Source organism: Wyeomyia smithii, chromosome 2 (assembly GCF_029784165.1).
Source record: "Wyeomyia smithii strain HCP4-BCI-WySm-NY-G18 chromosome 2, ASM2978416v1, whole genome shotgun sequence".
Classification (NCBI taxonomy): domain Eukaryota; kingdom Metazoa; phylum Arthropoda; class Insecta; order Diptera; family Culicidae; genus Wyeomyia; species Wyeomyia smithii.
This window is the reverse complement of record NC_073695.1, coordinates 51,742,802-51,754,023: the sequence shown is the minus strand read 5'-3', so window position 1 is coordinate 51,754,023 and position 11,222 is coordinate 51,742,802. Positions and strand designations below refer to the sequence as shown.

General features: G+C 37.9%; 1 protein-coding gene across 10 annotated transcripts in view; it reads right to left on the bottom strand.

Annotated features, from left to right (window-relative positions):
* LOC129725878 (protein boule) overlaps window positions 1-11,222 on the bottom strand; it is an 82,085-nt gene that overhangs the window by 14,238 nt on the left and 56,625 nt on the right. For 8 of the 10 annotated variants that reach the window (XM_055682246.1, XM_055682245.1, XM_055682247.1 and 5 more), the window contains 4 exons: window positions 6,923-7,088; window positions 6,174-6,233; window positions 5,892-6,062; window positions 589-622 (listed from right to left, as the gene is read on the bottom strand). In XM_055682246.1, the coding sequence (XP_055538221.1) occupies window positions 589-622; window positions 5,892-6,062; window positions 6,174-6,233; window positions 6,923-7,088 (431 nt within the window). The remainder of the gene's footprint in view (window positions 1-588; window positions 623-5,891; window positions 6,063-6,173; window positions 6,234-6,922; window positions 7,089-11,222) is intronic. The other 2 variants (XM_055682254.1, XM_055682255.1) reach the window with 1 other exon arrangement.

The following is an 11,222-nucleotide window of genomic DNA, read 5'->3' as shown; positions in this document are numbered from 1 at the left end:
TAGTCAATCTCACCTCAATAAGCGCAAATTTATTCCTCATTAAGCTTAACAAATAATTCTGAATCAGAGCTCAAGGCTAATTACTGATATGCGAACGCCACTCTTAGCCAGTTGGACGAAAAACTATTTGCAAACTATATTCACATATACACACTCAGTGGGACAATTAGCTAAACGATGCTTGCTACACATAAATGCATCAAATAAATAGCATTTGGCCGATAGTGAGGATAGAATGTCTTCTTTTCTATTCGATCGTATCATTACTAGAAACAAAAGTTTGTGAACATTTGCGAAAACGCGTTTTCCACTAACGCCAAACACAAGTCAATTAATTATGAATAAATGAACTACTAATTTTTAAGCCAGGGGATTGCTGCTAACTGAATAAAACAATAACTAGTTGCAATCGGTACTGGCGGGACTTCTTTCAATCTGCTGCTGCTGGTGATGCTCTATCGATTGGATCAAACGTCTCAATGCTTTTTTTTCTCGCTCTCGCTCGCTATTCTTCAACTTCCTTTTTAAGCAACGTGCATTTTGTATATCTTTTTTTCCTATTGCTTGCAGAACATCAGACTTACATACCTTGGTAGTTCTGAGGCCAAATAGTCGGAACATTCTGAAATAGAGATGGAAGATTATTAGTGGCCTAGTTGAAAAGAAAATTAACGAAAACTAAAAATGAAAGCTGATGAACATAATACAATTATATCAAATTTTGCTGTCAATTTCAAATGATCAGAATTTGTTTCCATGTCAACACGAAACGGAGTTAAACGATAAAATTTTAATTGAAAAGTAACAATTCTTCTCAAACGAATTCTGCATTTCTAGCAAATTACGCTAATCTTGATTGACGTTAGATTACCTCTACCTCTGAAAGGGTAGGAGAAGGTGTAACAGTTGTTCTTGTCGAAGACCGAGTTTATCTTTGCATCTCCACGACTACGACGGAAAGGGGAGGTTTGTGTCACCGTGGTAAGTGGCGGAATCGAACAATCACGCGTAGTTTATTTATTACGAGTATCAATCTCCGCGAGCCTATGCGATCGGCGCGTGTTATTGATCGAAGGACATGCGAATGCAAAGCCTTGGTGCTACATTCCGTATCGGAACTCGACCTTCCGTTTATTATACACAGACTTCGCAACCAACTGTTGAGTGTACAGGACAATTGCGGGGCTAGCACTACGATCCTACTGACACTAACAGTTTCTCCCGAGCCGAGACTCGAAACTACGACGACTGGTTTGTTAGGTCAGCATCGTACCTCGAGACCAGCTGGGAGAGCGAATGGGGAACATTAAAAGAAGATGCTTTTCCCAGAAGTCAAAATCCTTCTCGACTAAGAAGTGTTCTTCACACAGTAGCGAACAGTTACTGTATTTAACACCCAGTTTGAATATTGCAGACTACCCCCCCCCCCCCTCAAGTTTAGCATCACCTTGTATAGCTAGATAACTCGTGTTGACAACCTGAAAGTTGCGGTCTTCATCAAACTTGTTCAGAAGGTCTAGGGCTGCTGGATTATTTGACAGTTCAGTACAAAATATTGCTATTACGTGGTGCTAGTGTGCTCGCAACTTTTCGTATTTTGATTTCAACCTATCCCGCGATTTTTACTTCCTAGAGAGATGTGATCTTCGGCCAGTGCCACCAGTGCACAGTGGTATGAGAGCTCAAAAACGTGAACCTTTTTCATTTACTGTACATATAGGGTATCGATTCTATTTTCGTCAGGTTTTACTTATTATCGTCAGGAGGGTAAATGATGTCTCAGATCGCTAATTTTTTGCATGAAGGTTCTTCATAATGCAGAGCATCTTCTTGCAAAAGATTAGTTCTCTTTGACTACATTAACCCCCGAACGAGATTTGGACTAAGCTGACGATAATAGAACCTATACCATACTGGTTTTATTGACATACTATCTTCAGGAGTATACAAAAGGCCTCAAAGAATGACAATAAATTTTTGTTCGGAATCACTCTACGAAATTGATTAAATCGTTTGTTCCTTCCAGTATCTTTATTTCCTTCTAGAAGTCATTCCATTCTACTTCGAACATCGATCCTGACAAAGAGGTCATTTTATGATTCATGTAGACTCGCGACTGCTGCTTCAAAAGGGCCTATTCAAAATGGTGACTGATAGATAAAAATGTCTATATCAGAAAAAAGGCTTGTTTGATTGAAATGGTGTCTTCAGCAAAGTTGTAGGTAACGAAATTGCGGTTCTAGAAAAAATATATACACTTCAGAAATTTTTTAAATTGTTGACTCCTAAATGCTACAGTTTTCTAGATATTTGAAAAAAATCTGGTTAGTCTTATATAAAACGTTTTATCTCCAAAACAAGAAGAGTTGGAAAAAAATGTCTTAAGTAAAGGTTTCCTTGACAAAATTATCTACAACTTTGCTTAAAACACCATTTCCTCAAAGTGCAAGACTGAAAAGTTAGATTTTGCAATGCCACTAGCGACCTTTTTACTTTTTAAGTGGCCTATGCTGACTTAGAGTCTAGATATGGCCATCAATGGACTTGTTTTTGGATTCCAAGCCGTTATAGGTGGATTTTGGTTTAATATATAAGAGTATCTGGAACACAACCGGAATAGGGTTGCATGTGGCATATGGCGACCTAAATATTATGACTAACGAAGTAATTAGAGGCTTGGTACGGTTCTAAACACTGCTTTGCTCATGGTCATTATATAACCGGAACATGTTCCGGCCATATATCCGGAACAGGCCCGGATTTGAGGAAGGGCAAAGGGGCAAATGCCCCGTGCCTCCCGATTCAAGAAGCCCCACCAGTTCTGTGGCGGCGTTTTTTTTTGGTTGTCACCTTCCAGAACGTTACCTCTAAATGTTTTAAGAAAACTGGCCTCATAAACAAATTTGCCCCAGGCCCCCCCCAGCGCCTAAATCCGGCTTTGATCCGGAACCAGTTGACCGATTCCGGTTAACCTTCTCGGGAACATGGAGGATCATAATACTTTTCTTTTGACGGTTATTGAACTTGAAGGAAGAACGAGAAAACTAAAAATAAAGAATTAAAAAGAATCGTTCGTTTTTGACACATGCACTAAAATCGGAGCACCAAAATTGAACGGGGTCTACACTAAACTTCTTCTAAAAATATTATGTCAATAACCCCAGTATTAAGAAAGAAAATTTAAAAAGTTCACGAGCTTGAGCTCATATTGCAGCAATAACTTGGTTTGTGTAGGAACTATCTTTGTTGTGTCTTCTACAAAGTTGTGTATTTCGATAATATTTAAATATTTATGGAACATTGTTGCCTTCTAAATGCTACATTTTTTTAGATATAATATCGAATTTGGAGCACTAGTCTAATATGAAAACCTATATCTCGAAAACAGGAGAAGTTAGAAGAAAAGTGTCTTCGGTAAAGCTTTTTGAGATAACATTATCTACAATTTTATCATTTCTCTAAAGTGTAAGACTGAAAAGTTAGATTTTGCAGTGTCACTAGCGGCGGAGTTCCAAACTAAAACTATTCACTATTGGCTTTGGCTGCATTCTACACTAAATATCTTCTAAAGATAGTATGTCAATAAAACCAGTACCCGAATGAAAAGCCTTTGACCACCTGAACAACTTTGAAGCAGTCCGCAACTTTCTAGGCGTAGAGTTCACGTAGAAAGATACTGAAAATATCATACACACTAGCACCAACGAACTAAACTGTTGGCTAACCGGAAGCCCTTGACTATTTGAACAATTTATCTGAAGACCGTAGCTTTCAAAGTAGTTGAATTCACAAGATAAATTATGTTCAAAATACCTAAAACTACACGCCACGTAGAAATCCTTGACCTGGACATCTTCGTTGAAATCCAAAACTTTGAATAATTTTTCTGATGACCGCAACTTTCTGAGTAGTTGGATTCACGAGGAAAATTATGTTCAAAATACATAGAAGTATATGCACACAAGCGCCACGTAGCGGCTGAATTTCGAAAGAAACCGTGTACCAGATAAAAGCCCTTGACCTCAAGAACTTTGCTAAGAATGACATCCTTTTTAGTGGTCGGATTCGTGATACCCTCACGATTCATTCAAAATACCCAATACTAGCGCTTGCGTTGTGTTTGAAACCTGAATCATTCTGCCCGCCAACTATAAGCTCTTGCCCTTCTAAACAACTTCGCTGAAGACCCAGAACAAGATCTGACAATTGGTGACTATTACATGGAACCAATTCCGACCAAGCTACTGATTGGCTTAAGCTTACGCTCTTACAGTAATGCAGTTTTGCTGGAAACTATTGTAATAAAAGATAATGCAAGAGTATTTAAGGCGATCCGCGAAAATTTTCCCCTAACTTTGATGTGCACTTCTCTTTTAACGCGGATTTTGGAATTCACGTGGTTATTTATGCGGATTTCGGAATTTAGGCGGACTTCTCAGAAAAGTCGTTTCACACGTGGTATGTTTTTATTGGTTTTTCATTTTCAAATCGGTAATTTAGAGTGCCAGATTAGTATACTCTTAATCTAATTACTAGATATTCACTGATCTGGCCTAACCTTTTCATATTTTCTCTTGATTTTCAGCCCGATTCGCAGGCGGCAACAACACTGCTATTGATTCTTCTTAGAAAGCAATCAGTAGAAACCTTTATACGCGAATTTCAGAATTAACGCGGATTTCGGAACTTACGCGGTTTTTTACGCGAATTTTGGAATTTACGCGGTTTTTTAAGTGGTTTTTACGGGGATTCCAGAATTAACGCGGCTTGTTTTACGCGAATTTCTTTTACGCACTACGTAACAAAAACCAAAACCCATATTAAAAAAACACCCATATTCTGTTGCTTCATATCTCGATGGTTTCTTGGCGGATTTACAACCTTTGGATACCAATGAACTCGAAATGAATTCTTATTGGCAACGTATAAGCCTTCAGGAAACAAGATGTTAGAAAAAGATCTACGCGTTGCAAAAATGTACAATTTTTGGCGGGTTTCAATTAACCTTTTTCGGTGATTACATACATAAAATAAGTATCACCGAGAAAAGTCAATTGAAGCCCACCAAATAAAACAAACGGTGACCAAAAAAGTTCAAACAAAAATGTACGGCTAGGATTGAATCTAGACCAGTTGGGTTGGTTGTGAGTGGATCACGCCACTTCACAACCATCGACACCTATGTCGGCGGTGGGATTCGAACCCAGGCGTCGAGCGTGGTTGGCGGAGACGTTACCAACCACACTAGGCCCCCGCTCATTTCGGGAAGTTCTGACCACTTCAAAATTGACAAAATTTTGCCTGTCCTAATCAGTTTGTCTACCTGCTGTAAATATTGGCGAATTCTAACACAATTGCAACCGAATATTTCCCTCAGAACTCTCTCAATTTGTCTCGAGCTACGATGCTGGCCTGATAATGTGATAATGTGTTAATAGGATCGTAGCGCTAGTCCCTCAATTGTTCATACACTGTAACGGTTGGCTGCGAAGTCTGTGTCGAATTAACAGAAGGTCAAATTCCGAAACGAAATGTACTTGAGCTAAAAGTTAAAAAGTTGTATAACCTTTCCAACGTTATCATTAGTTAATACCAATAAACAATTCTAACTGCTATTTCCTTAGATTGACCGAACAAAATTTATTCTCCATTGAATGATGCACCATCAAAATTATGTAACAGTAATTGACGTTTTCTGGATATCCTGAATTTTTTCGTGTATCTTCAGCATATTTTCTACAAATTGCTACAAAACTAACAAAATAGAAAACCTATAACTATTTTTCAATCGAAATTGTGACTAGAAAAAGCTTGGAAAACATTCCTCCAGTTTCGCAAAACAAAAAAAAAACAATTACTCCCTTCTACACTCTTCTCTCAAAAATGCTCACCATTGGCACACTGTAGTACTGATAAAACGGCTGATACGGCATCGTTGGCGGATAAATAGTTGGCACACCTGGCGGGTATACTGTCGCAAACTGCTCGATTGGGATATTGTTGATCGTCGGCGTTGGAGGAGTGGCTGCGTAGTACACGGCACCGTTCGTTGCACAGATTGTCTATGGGGTGGTGGTGGTGGTGATGACGGAAAGAGAAAATAAAGTGAGTACACACATTGAAAAAAAATCGCTTGCACTCTCAAAGCAGTCATAGAGCGCGAAAGGACTTACTTGCTTCTTAATCGCGGGTGCGATGTTCAATTTGCGATCTCTCAGCACGATGCAATCACCCTAAGGGGCGCATCGAATTAGGTGACGAGTGGCGACATAAGTTGTGATGGGATTGTGTTCAAGTTCAGTTGACGACGCCATAGGGTAGATGAAAAGAGGAGAAAAAGCATCACGAAGTTAAGTATCAAACTTTTCCGGTACTGAAGTCATCCATTAACATAATTCGTAATTAATTTGGAAAGCTAGAGAGGAGCGAAGTACGTGCTAAGGTTTGATTGGGAGATGTTCAGGATTGCTGTTCACTGCTCTGAATTGAAGTTAAGCGCCACTTTCAATTAGTCGACGGAAACGGTTGTCGTATTTAACCGGAATGCTAGTTCTTGAAAAACCGTGCGCCTCCATGAACAATTTATTTCTAGACTAAATCGCTGTTTTGCATGATTTCTCGCCATTTTTCGTTCGGGCAAATATCGAAAACGGCTTCCTGAACATCAACCAACACAAATCCTATATGCCCGTATATATGCTATGAGGGAAAAGAAGAAGTAAATAATAACACTAGAGAGAAAGAGCGCTTAGATATTCTACCAGAATAATGATGAAACTTTCGGCTGGCTGGGTGTTGTTTATACTTATCGTATTCTTGCTTACAGGCGAACAGGGAGTGAGAGCCTAAACAGCTTACACTACACAGTACATAGGATTTTAGCAAAGTTCGATGGCAGCGCGGGGTTTGCCGGTTTTCGTACCTTCATACTTACATCGCTCTGCAGTCTTTGCGCTTCGTGTTCGGTTTCGAACGTCACGAAACCGTAGCCTTTGCTGACGCCTGCCCGGTCGACGATGATTTTCGTTGACTTGACGTTGCCGTACGAGGAGAATAGCCGGCACAGTTCCGCTTCCGTCGTATCGCCACTGAAAGCAAGAAGAACGGGAGGGGAGAAAAGTTAGATCGTTCGCACAATGGAGTTTCCTGATAACAATGGCCCGGTTCTCGGTCATGTACGTGGGCATAGGCAAGGACCCAATGGGCTGGGCTGGGCTGAAACGCGGGTGCTGTACACTTGGCTGAGTCGGTTCATGTATGCAAACTATTTCATGCCGTCTACGGAAACGTGCTGTACGCCGTTGGCTAGATGAATTGCAAATTATGAAAGATTTTTATTTTGGGGAAAGTTTGGATTGTATGAAAATAATTGGTAAGGTTCATAATTGAAACCTTTAGCAAAGTTGTGCTGTGAAATATTGTCTTAGTACTAAGAATAATTTCATCTGAAGCGAATCTGACTGAAACGGTTTTTAATAAGTTTTTTCATTTCCGATTTTGACAAAACTTTGTTTCATTTTTAGATGCATATCGTGCTGTTGTAAACCACTCTGCACTGGGTAGACATAATGTTCAATGGAAACCATTAAAAACAAACATTTTACTATAGTAAAACCAAAACATTGTGAAGATTTTAATTATTGCATAAACTATTGTCGAAGCCATCCACACTATCGACCGTATCATTTTGTACACTTATTTTTGCCATTTTTAATGAGCCTTTTCGGGGAACCAACCATTGTATGTAGAACTAACATCCCAGGATGGCTTCTCTATCAAAACCAAAAACCTGTTATATTAACTAATGAATTTTGATAATATATATATACATATTAGTGTAATAATCTCAAACTTCGCCAATTTCGACTCCACATTCAACAAAAACTATCCTATAAATATTTTTAAACACAAAAATAAATCTTGCTGAAAAGAGGGTACTCCCAAGCAGGAGATAATAAACAGCGTAAGACTCAATTTCGAACGAAGTCGAATGCAATGCAACAGAGGCATAAAATCAAGCCTACAAAATTATCAACAAATAATATATATTTATCGTATCACCATCGCTCTTTCTGCTTTCTTTCCAATCCGCTACTACGGCTCTTGGCAAACGGGAAAGAAAGCTATAACTTATGCTGAAATATTAGCGCTTGCTTAGCAAATTACTCTTTAGGGAAAATAATGTTATTATTTTGGGATTATCACATTGCGCGTGTGGTTTCCGCGATCCTGTATTCTAGCGCGCACAATATGCAATATTTCAACATTTTGGTGTTAGTAACGTAGCATTAATGAGATAACGAGATATTCAGCGTGGTTTTCTACGGCGACCGGACGGTTTGGTTTGCACAGTGTGTACGTGGTACCAAACCGATTGCTTTAAAACATTCGATCATGTAGATCGCGCAAGATTATTACTAAGGATTGTCCAGTTAGATAACATCTCACTTCGCATCACAGGTTACATTAGTATGGATCCCTTCTCATTCTGTAATTGAGGGCAATAAGACTGCAGATTCTTCAGCTAAGATCGGCACGGTACATGGTGACGCTCATGAACTGGCAAAACTCTTGGGACAATGGGGATCTAGGAAGATGGTGTCATTCAATTATTCTTAAAGTTTTTTTAAGACCTTGATCCAGGAATTTGGACGTAAGTCGTGATTTCATTTGTATGATGTCTCAGCTTATGTCCAATCATTACTGGCTCGATGTTCACCTTCTCACCTCTCTTAAAGCTCGGAATAAACAACCGTTCGTGATGTCTTAGCAATTTTACATTTCCCTTATATGCGCCTTCTATATTCCTTCCTTATATTAATTGATGTTCCTATTTAGTACACTTTTGTTTTTTTAGATTCCATTCACGTGCTCAACTAGGAATAAGACGTTCCCGAAAATATATATGACTCTTGAAGCTGCAGGAACCATATTTATCAAGATTGTGTTTTGTGGTTTGTAACTTATTTATAATTGTATTATTAAGGGGCCATCCACATACCACGTGGACAGCTTTTTAACGATTTTGAACCGCTAGGTTAAACCGAGATTTAGGTGTGTATATAGGATTCGATTATATATTGTGAAGAAAAATCGGAGACCATACATAATCGAGTCCGACCTGTAATTGTATATATTAATTTTTATTCCTATTTATTGCATGTTTTTTTCTTATTTTACTTCTGAAATTTTTAATGTGTTTGACCTTGTGAGTTTTTTTGTAACTTTAGTATTATTTATTTATCAATATTATTTTTCTTTATCCGTTTTATTTTTATTTTTCTCATTTTTTTGTGAAATTTTTCTTTAACTTATTTTAAATTTTGTCGCTGATATTTAATTCTTACTTCCCATTATTTTTTGCTTTTTTTGTTTCTTATTTGTTGTTTTTATGTATGTGAATTTTTGAAAATTTAGAAATTGTGATATTTCAAAATTTTAACTCTACTGGCTTTAATTTTTTTTATTTATCCATATTATGTTACTTTAATTTTCCTGATGTTTTTAAAATTACCGGCAAATTATACCCGTCGTTTTTTTAAAGGTTTTCTTTCTTTAATACAGAATTTTAATTTTCTGTTTTATCCACCGAATTCTCCATTTTCTAATCCAATTCCACCCACCGTGACGAAAAACTATTCATTCGCATAAATTGAGTTATTAGGTTTCGCATGAAAAAAAAATATTAAAAAAATCACTGCAAAAGTAGAATAAAACCTTACGAAAAGTAAAAAAAATGTTGTTCTAGGATAAAGTGAATTCAAGTTACGTTGCACGCCGTTTGACTCGACACTTAAAAGACATCAGCTTTGACGTAGACGGCACGAATATTAATTTTTATAGTTTATTTCATAACAAGAAACATTAATCCTTTTCGACCAACCCACACAATTGTGCAGGTAAAAAATGACACAAAAACAATAAATCAACCAAATTGATTTTTTAATAAATACACTAGCTTGCTCCGGTTCTTTATTTTTCGTAGTAGGTACGATGTTGACACTAGCGTTGTGAGGGATAAAACAATGAATTTGATAATCAAAGAGCGAGAGAGAAGGTTTGGTTTTGGTCACCTTCTACCAACACAAATATGGCTCGGTCGGAAAGGGTTGAATCTATACTTATATAAAAACAAAAATCTAAGTTGTCTACTGGTGCTATAAAAGGATGTAGACAAAACATCCTGAATTGAATGCGCCGGCTTTTTATGCCATTAAAGTAATGAAAACCAGCGGGAACAATCGAGAGAAACCAATCTCTAACATCTTTCGCCATTCATTGCAAAAACAACTTTATCAAATTTCTGTGCTGTTCAAAACGTCGCTGTCCTGACGGTTGTCAGGTAAGCAAGTGTGTTTATGAAAGTAAGTGGAAAGTGTTTAGTATGGAAGCATTTCTATGCTACTAACAGTGAAATTCTGCTGTTTGCAGACGAAATGCTTTTAAACTGAATTTACAGTTCTGGTCTTGGAAGATTTCAGTTCGTAATGATATGTATATTTCGAAGAAGTTCAAATTAACTTTTTGTGTTGGTTCCAGTCAAGTTGGTTTTGAATATGTGTTTGCTCCATAAGGAGCAGCAGTAATATGCAATATTTGGATTACACTAAAGTCGCTTTTCACGCGTTTTTTTATGGGTCCCACTGCGACCAGCAGTTTTGATCGTTTGTGGCATTGTTCGAACATTTTTGCTGTTCGCATTATTTGCTTTAACTTTTTCGCAGTGTTACTAATTGAGAAGTAAACTATAATTATTCGACACACATATAGACTAGGAACAATTTTTTGTTGCGGAAACGGAGCTGACGAAAGCCAACTCGTTTGCAGTAAAGAGTTTTGGTTACTGTTAGCGTATCCGGTCCGGTGAGACGAACTGGAGGAGACAAAGCGCTGCGAAAAACTAGTTAATAATTGATGTCCTTATTGAAAATCGAGTGCTTCTTATAGGCCAAAACCAATTGCCGAATTCTTAGTTCTGTGTATAAAACGTGTGTATAAATGTGTGGTCAGTTTGGCTCCTATAGGAAACAGCTGGAGCGACGAGCACCGAAATTGCAACGCTGAATTTTGCATGCTGTATGAATCGGCACCCGCGTTGTAATACACTCAGCCAGACATCGCGGAGTGAGTCAGCCCCGAGTAAGCTAAATATTTGTTGTTTATGAGTTGTTTTTACATTTTGTTGTGATAATTGTACTCTCTGTATTAACTGATAATTTAAT